Raw genomic sequence first — 11,260 nt, forward strand, 5'->3', positions numbered from 1 at the left:
ATTTATCATCTGATTCGGATCAGAATAAATCATTCCCATTGTCGGTGTTCGCTTCAGATAAATATAAAAAAAGTAATTATATTAATATATTAACTTTATCTTTATAATATATTAATTTAAATTTAAATTAAAAAATTAAATATTAAAAATTTACATCAAAATTTTGAAATAATGTCAAAATTTTAAATCTATTTTTTCTTAAAAAATAAACTTTGAAGTTGAGTGGATAATTCAAAATATAAAACTAAATTTCGATTTATTCAAATTCAAACTTAAAATTACAATTTAAATTTTAATTTGAATCCATAAATTTAATTCAAGTTTTAAATAAAATTTGAATAAAAATTTATATAAATTAAAATTTAATTTAAATTCAAATTAATAAGTTAGATTCGAAATACTTGATTAAATTTTAATTTTTAATGCAAGTTCAAATTAAAATTTAAAATTTAAAATTTAATTTCTAAATTTAATCTCATATTTTAATTAAAAAAGTTGAAAAAATGAATTTAATCCGAATAAATATTCTTTCCGTCCGGATTCAACTTTCAATCCGGACTCCTATACCGAATTGGAAAAAGAGGTGATTGGAGGATTCCTATTCCACTCGGAAATCGGAATCGGAATGGAACTCCTGCTTAGCAAACACCCACAAACGGATTCATCTATTCCGATTCCGATTTCAGGATGAAAAAGAAGCGAACCAAACACACCCTGTGGTGAGCCTACTCAGAACCCTTCCATCCTAAATATGGCGGAGTGTATGATTTTACGCCCCCAAAGAGGGTATTAGCATCCCTTTTAATTTAGTTTTTATGTTTCTTTGCGAAACTCCAATAATTCTAAATCAAATAATATCGAAGAGCATGAGCGCCTTATATATGACCAGTATACTAGTGCTAATAACTAAAATTAAGTATTTTGGGATATTGATTTGAGTCGAATAAATTATTACTGCTAATTGGCTAAATTACTTTGTTAAGTCAATCGAGCTATTTTAAATAGTTTGTGCAAATCAATAGATAGTATGGATTGAAGTTTAGATAGTATCACTGGCCATACCTAGCACGATTAGTTAAGAATTTATGCATAACTAGTGTAGTAATCCGTGCAATATAACGGGTAGAATAATTAAAAAAATAAAAAAATGACGACAAAGGAAGTGAAAACGGTAATGAAAAAAGCAACGATGTGGGATGGGATTCATCTTGTTAATGAAGGAAGGTAACAGCAGAAGGACGAGAAATAATTACACCTAATGCAGAGGTGTGACCCGATTTGATTCAAGCAAAAAAGAAAAAAGAAAATTCCGATTCGTTTCAAGCAAAAAGAAGAAAATTTTAGCTGGTTCCGGGTGAAGTCCACACTCGACAGTGATTAGTTCGGTTCAAGTAAAAAAAAAGAAAAATACGGTTTAAAGATGAAAACATGTGGGGTGTGTTTGGATTGAAGTCGGAATCGATATCGGAGTCGGAATGAAAATAACATGGAAACGAAATCGGAATGATTTATTACCTCATTCTTTTTGGTTCGCCACTTGAATCGGAATCGAAATGAACCGTTTTTATTGTCGGTGTTTGGTTTAAATATATATCAGCAACGTAATCAAATTAATATATTAATTTTATCTTTATAATACATTAGTTTAAATTCAAACTGAAAATTAAATATTAAAAATTTACGTCAAAATTTTAAAATGATGTCAAAATTTTAAATATATTTTTAAAAAAATTTAAAATTTGAAATTTAATGGATAATTCAAAATATAAAACTAAATTTTGATTTATGTAAATTTAAATTTAAAATTATAATTTCAATTTCAATTTCAATCCATAAATTTAATTTAAATTTTAAATAAAATTTGAATACAACTTTAGATTTTAAATTAAATTTAAATTTAAATTTATAAATTAGATTCGAAATGCTTGATTGAATTTTAATTTTCAATTTAAGTTCAAATTAAAATTAAAATTTTTATATATAATTTTTAAACTTAAACTTAATAAGTTTTAATTAAAAAAAGTTTAAAAAGTTAAATTTAATCTGAATAAATTCATTCCGCCCGGATTTAATTTTCAATCCAGGCGGAATGGAAATCCCGCATATCAAATATGGACAAATGGATTCGTTCATTCCGATTCCAATTTCATAGTGAAAAAGGGGCGAACCAAACACGCCCGTGGAGTAGTTGGGCCGGTTCGGCCCAATGTAACAGGTTAATCTAGTTTGGTTCAAGCAAAGAAAGAGAGAAATCAAGTTCGATTCAAGTAAAAAGAAATAGAGAAAAATATATAAAACACTTGAGCGAGTTTGGAAGAGTCCAAACTCAATAATGATCGGTTCGATTCTATTCAAGAAAGAGAAAAATTCGGCTCAGTTCAAGCAAAAAACAAAAAGAAGCGGAGAACTTGAGCCTGTTCAAGGTGAAACTCATATTCAATTATGAAAGAAATGTTGTCATGCTGCAATTTTAAGACGAATAATGTATAAATAAAGATATATATATAGATATTCAAAATTTCACGATCGAAATCTAATTTTTTTTATATTTCTAGCTGATTTCTCTAAAAACAAATGAAATGCTTAGTTTGTAGAATGTATAGATCAATAACTTTTCCTCTAGAATATAGGAGTTAGAGCAAAATGAAACACTTCCAAAAATTTAAGACATCAAGACATCAAATGCACAGCATAAAAAATTTAGATACGAAAATAAATTTTGGCTAGAAATGGTGCAATAAGTAGCCAAAATTGGAGCATAACACTTACATATTTTAAATAATTTATATATTAAAAAAATAATTTTATGTCAAAATTTTTATTTTTTTTAATTTTGAAAAATAGATAGCACGCTACCCGCTTCGCTTATTTCATTTAGAATAAACTTAGCTGAAAATGTGAATCAACTAGAATTCGAACTTGGGTCTCGGGTACCAACCATCAACCTTTTTGCCACTTGTTTTAAGGATGGTCAGTAAAGTTTTAATTTTAATTACATAAATTGGAGACAATTTTTATGACTAGTAGTACAATCCAGCCTAGTGTGATACATTAACACCCCCTACGCACCTTGAATTTGTGGTGGCCACTACTAAGAACCTACATACATACATATATATATATATATATATATATATATATATATATATATATATATATATATATATATCGCGGCAAACATACCTCCTAGTGAAATATATTTTAGATCCAACACATTATTCCTATATCTCCATACATTTTCGTAATTTTTTTTTTGTTTTACTATCATAATAAAAAATTAATTAATTAATTGATAAATAAGAGATTAATACCGAAAGTGTTCCTACAAAAATATATTTCACCAAAGCTTTTTTACTGACTAAATATATTTCTTTCTGCCAGTTTATATTTAATATAATATATTATATTACATTTTACACGATCCTAAAAATTTTTTTTAAAAAAAGGTTAACATTTGTAATTTAAACTTTTGAAGAATGTCTGTGAAATTAGCCGCATATAAATGACTCCACAAATTTATTCTTTTTATAAATTTTATTACAATTTCCGATTTTGTTCTGAAAATGAAATATGTAATGTAATGTAACTCTCTCTCTCTCTCCTGCCCCCTCACGCTACCAAACGATCTCATCTCACTTCTCTTTCTGTCACGTTAATCATACATACTATATATACTTACATATTCCTATTAATATTAATATATATATATATATATATATATATTTATCTTCGACTCTTCCATTTCCTTCTTATTATAGATATAGATTAGGAGAAAGAGAAATATAGATATAGATATAGATTAGGAGAAAGAGAAAAAGAAGAGGTAATAAGGAGAAGAGAGAGAGAGAGGATCCGATGAGCCCCTCTCTTCGTTCGTTTTCGATTCTCATGTATTGAGGAGATAGACGATTCTTTGGATTTCGTGTTGGGAATCGCCTCAGATCGGTAGGTAAGTGGGGCGATGTGTGAATTGTGCTCTCTCTGGATGTTATTTGTGATTTTGGGTTGTTGGGTTTTCAATTTTATTGATTTGTGACGGATCGGTGGTTCGTTGATTGGTTGTGACGGATCCCATTTCGTTTTTGCTGGATTTTTTGTTGGATTTTTGGGGTTTTTTTTTTTGGTTTTTGAGCGATCTGTATTGGATTCAGCTGGTTTTTGTTATCTGATTAGATCTGGTGTTGATCAGGTGGTGTCCTCTCTCTTCGCAAGCTGATGCATTGGATACTGAAAAAATTGGATTTTGATTCATGGCTCTTCGTTATTTTGCTTCGGTGTTGTTGTTTTAGATCGGATCTGATTGATAGCAGTGGTTTTGATTGAAGTTGGGTTGTGTCATGTGTTACCTTGATTGTTAAACTGTGTAGTTATTGTGAATTCAATTGTGGAACTGCAGGGGGAGGAGAATGGAGACCGATCATGGCAAGCTATTTATCGGGGGCATCTCCTGGGAGACGAATGAGGACCGCCTTCGCGAGTACTTCCAGAGCTTCGGTGAGGTGGTGGAAGCCGTCATCATGCGGGACCGAACCACCGGCCGCGCTCGCGGTTTCGGCTTCATCGTGTTTGCTGATCCGTCCGTCGCAGAGAGAGTCGTCATGGAGAAGCATATGATCGACGGTCGCATGGTAATTTCCCTCTCCGATGGGCTTTGTATGTATAAATGTTTTGGTTTGAGCATTTAGGCATTGCCATTGCTAAAGAATTGTGAGTATTGAATGACCAGCTGATGATCTTCTCAGGTGGAGGCCAAAAAAGCTATTCCTCGGGACGATAATCAGGCCCTTAACAAGAGCAACGGTAGCATCCACGGTTCTTCTCCCAGCCCGGGCCGCACCAAGAAGATATTTGTGGGAGGCCTGCCGTCCACCGTGACCGAGGCCGACTTCAAGCAGTACTTTGATCAGTTCGGGACCATCGTCGATGTTGTCGTGATGTACGATCACAACACGCAGAGGCCGAGGGGCTTTGGGTTCATCACATTTGACTCGGAGGATGCCGTGGATCGGGCACTGCTCAAAACCTTTCATGAGCTGAATGGTAAGATGGTCGAGGTGAAGAGGGCTGTGCCGAAAGAATTATCCCCCGGGGTCAACACGCGCTCTCCTAATGTGGGTTATAACTATAACTATGGTATGAGTAGGGGTAATAGCTTTCTTACTGGATACAACCAGGGGCTCAGTCCGAGCTCTATAGGAGGTTATGGAATGAGGATGGACGGCAGACTTGGGCTGCTAGCTGGCGCGCGCAGTAATGGTTACTCTTTGTTTGGCCCTGGATACGGAATTGGAATGAATTTTGAGCCTGGAATAAATCCAAGTTTTGATAGAAGCAGAAACTTTAATAATAACCTTAATTATGGGCAGCAATTGAACCCTTATTATGGTGCGAGTTCAAGTAGGTTTAATAGTAATAGTGGCTACAGTGGGGGTAGTGATATTACCGGGTCGATGTTTTCTTCAGTGGCTCGTAATATATGGAGTGATGGCAGTCTTAACTATACTACCAACTCTTCCAATTCCTTTACACCATCTGGAAGTGGAAATATAGGTAGATTTGTAAATAACAGTGCAAACTGGGAGAGTCGGATCTCTTCTCATGGGCTGGGGGGTTACGGAGTTGGGGAGAATAGGTCCGGTCTTGATGCCACTAACTATGGAATGAATAGTGGGAGTGGCGCTGTTAATACTTCTTTCAATCTATCAGGCAATGGCAATGCAGATTCCTATGGTGGTAGCAGCTCAATTTATGGGGATACAACCTGGAGATCTGCATCGTCTGAGCTTGATGGGTCTGCTCCATTTGGTTATCGGCTTGGCAATTAGTAAGCTAGAAAATAGAGGTGAGAGGTTACCTACATTTCATCCTATGCCCTGTTAGTTACAATATTGATTTCACTTTGAGAAAGTATTTTGAATAATTAAAGCACTTGTGTTTGTTTGGGTGGCTAAAATTTTAAGGTAATCAAAATTATAGAGTTTCCGGCATTTCAGTTGACCTATGTGAATTCTTCTACTAAAGGAAACCAATTTTGCATGTGGATTGGTAGTTTCCATATTTCAAACTCATCACATAGGTCTCATTTGAATGTTACATGTTTAAAATGGACGTGCATGAAATCATGAAGATAGGCTTCTCAATATAGGTCTCTTTGTTCTTGATTTTCTAGTATTATTCTTTTTATTTTGACCAAGTTCTCTCGCGTTTATTCTAATTTGTTTCATCTGTTGTTAACTTATTCGGTTCTTCTATATCTCATATAGCTATTTGATTCATTCTTCGCTAATCTTTTTTTTTACCTATGCTACAAACTTGTTTATACTAATTACTTTTCCAGCATATATATATTCAACTTTTGGATGCATGCCATTTACTGGGCCTAATTATGTACTACTTTGTTATGCACTACAAATAAAACTAGCAAAACAAAGGGAATAAATTGATTTGAAACTAATAGTTCAATCTTTTAATGCATCATAACTCACTTAGGCTTTTGGTAATGGTCACTGAAAAATGCCTCTATATATGTCAAATGATTGTTTATGCCTTCAATGTGAATCGAAGAAATGTAAAAGAAATCAGTAGGGTTGCGACAGGATAGCTTTACAGTGAAGAATGCACCATCTATTTTAGACTAGTCTATTGGTTTTACTAGAGCATGAAAACAAATTAAATACTTTGGCAAATTTCTGTTGCCCTTGACATATATATATTACAAGAGAAATTTCAATTGACCAATGATTAGTGATGTAATTTGGTAATGTTTTAGTCCTATCACATAAAAGTTGAACAAATAAAAATTTATTTCACATAAATTGGTTGGTGTGAATATTTTTTGTTTCGGCACTTGGGGCTTGAGTTGCATTCAAGTAAGATATACTGGGGTACTTGCTTCAAATGAGATGACATCCAAATTTTCTTTTGGCTCTTGCTAAGAAATTGTGTTGATAGCAGCGTGTCTGTATGTTCTTGTCGTGAACCTAATGTTAATATAACCGCTTGTTTCCTGTCTTGCACTACGTCACCCTGCCTATATTACATATCAAGTAATTAAGTGTGCTAAATATATGATATAGAATTCCAAATGATATACAACTGTTCAGGTGCCAAACATGTTCCTTGTTTCTTGAAAATATCTTTGTTGACATAGTTTATCTTCTTTCCACTTAATTGCCTCTCCGCATCATTCGTACTCTATGTAATATGAATTCATCAAGCATATGTTGACTGAGCAATCCATGCTAGAAAAAGTTTGCTTTCTGTTGGGATAGAGACTCAAGGATGTCTCTGTTGGATCTCTAGTCACCACCATTCTAGGCCATGCAAGGTTATTGCCATTTTAGGGAGCAAGGAGTAATTTATTTATTCTTTTGCACTATATTGAACGATGTACTACTAAAAGCATAACTTTAACATTATTTACTAGGTGAAAACTGCAATTTTTCTTTCTGTTGGTTTTCAAATGAAAAAATATTTGACGAAAATAAAAAGAAAATCTGAAGAAAGATTTTGTTAGTTTGCTTTCCCAGATTTATGTTTTAGAATTTTTTTTTTCTCCTTCGATTGAAAGGATAATTACTTTTGACTGCTATCTGATAAACCTCAAAGGCTATACATGCAAGAAATGTACATAGGAAAGCATCTATGACAATGTTAAGCAGATATAATACGTTATGCAAAACTACCTTTTGAAGAATGATTGAAATGATTGTGTTGGAAAAAGAGAAGAAAGTAGAAAAACACATGCTGATGGGATTGTAGCTTGTTTGAGGTCCTTTTCTCATCAAATCACCTTCATTTTCTTCTCTCCCATGCTTCTTCATCAACTTGAAAAGCCTTCGGGAAGTTTAACAACTCAGAAAGATGTAGGAAAATTAATGCTTCACTACCATTATATGGAACAACAGCTGGTGCAGTTTGTACTATGCCAAGACATCCCATTTGATATCTCACACGGCGATATAACTGCAGTTCAAATCATATAGACTGATATGAGTCACTATGGTCAATACATTGACCTAATTAGTACTTGGCTGATGCTTTATCTACTGACTGGTTTAGTGCGATACAGATGATGCACCCACCACTCGGTGGCCTTTAAGATCTTAAAGTGCTATCTTGTTTGAAGCTGCCATTCTAATACAACTGTTACTTGTGTTGCCATACTATCTACAACTGTTACTTGTTTGGATGGCTTAGGACAAAGAACTTTTGTTAAGTATGTGATATTGTCGGATTGGTAGTCTATCAAAAGTAAGTGGTTAAGCTGTGTTGTATATATGTCAATAATGGTAGTCATTAATGATAAAAATTTGACAGTATAGTTATTGAGGACATAAATGGCAGAAAAACCAAAGATTCCTATAGCTAATAAAACAATAACCAGACAATAACCAGCAGTAGGCAAATGGAGCATAAAATTTACGCTAAATTACAAAACCCCCTTGCACTTCATATGGTGTTCTCCTTGCATTTTCTTTTTGCTTTAATTTTCACCCTGCACTTTGCACGATGCCTTGATTACCCTCTTACATTTGTCTTCCTTTTCTTTTCACTGTCTCTCTCTCTCTCTCTCTCTCTCTCTCTCTCTCTCTCTCTCTTTTTCTGTGTTCTTTTCTTCCTTTGCCATCCTGCACTTCGACACATTCTTAAATAGCCCCTTTCATTGCACAGAGGTGGAAGAAGTACCTAACTAAAGAAGAGCAATTCCTGTTTTTCTTCTATCCTTTACTCCCTAGCTCTATATTTGACCAGGAATCCTCGAATTATTCCGACCTATGCTTTTAAGTGCATTCCCTGTCCACTGGCTTCAGTATGTAAAATTTGGAGGCCTGAATTCATGGTCATGAACCAAGAATGCCTCCTTTTTTCTGAAATATTCTCAGTAGAAACTTTAGTTTACCTTCAAAAATTCCTAGAAATTGCATATTACTATTTTTCATGCTTTAAAACAGTGAGCTGAGAGTCTCACCTCTTCAGTAATACTAGTAGTTTTCATTTACTCAGGTATTGTGCTTGTTGTGTGTATTTTTGGAGTAATAGAAACAGCCATTAGGTCATTGTACGCAATGTATATGTCCTTTCTAATGTTTACTTGGGTTTAAATGTTTCCATTTTCTATTGCTTGCCCTTCTAAAAGTATGAGGTCATTTCAATCTTATGATTTTTAATTTAATTGTACGTAATTATGTTGCCATACTTTGCTTTTACTATTGTTATCCTTCTTTCAGCTACTCGTCTCTTATATTGTATGTATACTATTGTAACAAAATTTCAGTGGCCTAGCAATCAGTTAAAAGGTGCAGGACCTAATTGACCGAATCCACAGGAGTTGACCGTTTAGCAGAGATTGCAATGAAGGTCATCACACTATTGAACATTTCACTGTTGGGATTTTACGTACATTTCACCTTTTATGCACGCGTAGCTTTTTAGAATGAAAATGGACAGTATGCACTTACTGACGGAAGACCATGTTTGACTTCTTAGTATATGTATAAATGCACACTAAGTTTCTACATGTACAACGATGCGTGTTTGCACTGTTATAGTCCCAACAAGAAAATGAACGGTCACTAATAGTTGAAATTGTTAGATTACCTTGCGTTAGTGGCCACAACCAAGGAGTTGCTGAACTTCAATTTGCAGCATTTATTTGTCATTTATGATTTTATTGCAATCAACTGGAGATCTTGTAGAAGCCCATGACAATTTCCAGCTCTATTTAATATCTGTTCTCTTTCTCTTTCTTTCTTTCTTTCTTTCTTCAAAAGTAGCTTAATACAACTGTCATTGATCTTTGGTTTTCATGATCTTACATGGCACAGGTATTGCTTCCTAGGGGAATATTCTTTTACTACAGAGTTTTCCATAGTTGAAGAAATCCAGCAAATCGGGTGAGTATTGTGGATTATTTAGGCTAATCAGAGAGTTGGTTTGTAAAACTTGAGTTTCAGACGACTCGAAACATTTAGGATTTTGCTATAGAAGTTTGAGAATTTACTACAATGAGTAGGTTGTTGTTTTGTTTTTCTGATTGTGACGTGAAATTAGATTGCGGGATATATAAAGATGAGTGTTCAATATATTCCGGCATCACGCCATATAGTCTCATTTATACCACAAAAAAAAAAAAAAAGAAAAAAAAATCGGCTGTAATATCTAGCATTTCGCTAGTTGTTGTCGGGACATTCATTTTTTTTTTTTACCCCTTTTACTTCCTGTGTTTTGTTAGTGCAGATGTAACAGAGATCTGATTGTTTTACCAGTGAAACTTTTCTGGGATACCATCTGTTTATCCAATAATACAGCTCCAACTCATTGTGATTCATTACCATTAATAAAATTTGCTTTTTGTTAACTTTTTTGTTTTTAAAACACTTTTTTTTTTATTTTATACTGTAGATACATATGGGTCATGTGGATGCATTATTTCTCCACTTTCATGTAGCTGCTTTAGATCCCAGCATGTGTTCAGCTGCCTTCACATTGCATCTGACTGGGGGATGTACCTCCTTTTAATTTCCATCCACATTTTTTTGTGTCCACTGTGTCCTGCTGTCTAAAGTATAAATATATGGCTGTACTTGTGATTTTTGTGTAAGTAGCAGTGTAAGTGCCTGAACTTTTTACGGGGCGTTTGGATGGACGAATCTGTAGATCCAACGTAAGTCAAATATAGTGGTGTTTGAGTTTTCCTGAAGTGTGATTATTTTTTTGTTGTTTGTTTTGACGTAATCCGTAAAATTCAATTACTTCTTCTGTTTGTTTTGATGTAACTTGATGCGGGTAAAATTAGTTTATCTCCTAAATATAGTAGTAAATTTACCACTATAAAATTTAACCTATTATATAATTAAAATTTTTATTATTATTTAAAGGTAATCCTAATTTATTATAAATAAGGTAATTCTAACTCATTATAAAGAAAGTAGAGTTTAGATTTTACTATTTAATTAATTTTTTAGAAAAAGTTGAGTGTGGTGGAAGTCGAGTTTGGCATTTTAGAGGATTAAGTCGAGAGTAGGTGAAGTGGAGCTCTAACATAACTTGAGTTATATTATATTTTTTACTTACACCAAAACAAATAACGGAAGTGATGGAACTTGAGTTCCATCACTCCATTTGCATCAAAACAAACCGGCCCTATTAGTCGATGTGCACTTTAAGTGTTCAAAATTTGGAAGTTAAATTCATATTTGACACTCCAAACTTTTCGAAATTTCTTAATTTGGATGCTTACACTGTCAGAGAATAATTA

At 33.5% G+C, this 11,260-nt stretch overlaps 1 protein-coding gene across 6 annotated transcripts; it reads left to right on the top strand.

The window, feature by feature from the left end:
- Positions 3,794-10,377, top strand: LOC109721200 (RNA-binding protein Musashi homolog 2-like). Of its 6 annotated transcripts, XR_002219173.1 has the most exons (5): positions 3,794-3,949; positions 4,397-4,628; positions 4,743-5,842; positions 9,278-9,360; positions 9,828-10,377. XR_002219173.1 is itself a non-coding variant. In XM_020248653.1 (4 exons), exons 2-3 carry the CDS (start codon positions 4,407-4,409, stop codon positions 5,823-5,825), a joined length of 1,305 nt encoding a protein of 434 aa, XP_020104242.1. In that variant the 5' UTR covers positions 3,794-3,949; positions 4,190-4,406; the 3' UTR covers positions 5,826-5,842; positions 9,828-10,377. The 6 variants fall into 6 exon arrangements, 5 of the variants coding, with proteins under 5 accessions (XP_020104242.1, XP_020104239.1, XP_020104240.1 ...); XM_020248653.1 differs by lacking the exon at positions 9,278-9,360 and having other exon boundaries at positions 4,190-4,628; XM_020248650.1 differs by lacking the exon at positions 9,278-9,360.

This window comes from Ananas comosus, linkage group 15, assembly GCF_001540865.1.
Source record: "Ananas comosus cultivar F153 linkage group 15, ASM154086v1, whole genome shotgun sequence".
Taxonomy (NCBI): Eukaryota; Viridiplantae; Streptophyta; class Magnoliopsida; order Poales; family Bromeliaceae; genus Ananas; species Ananas comosus.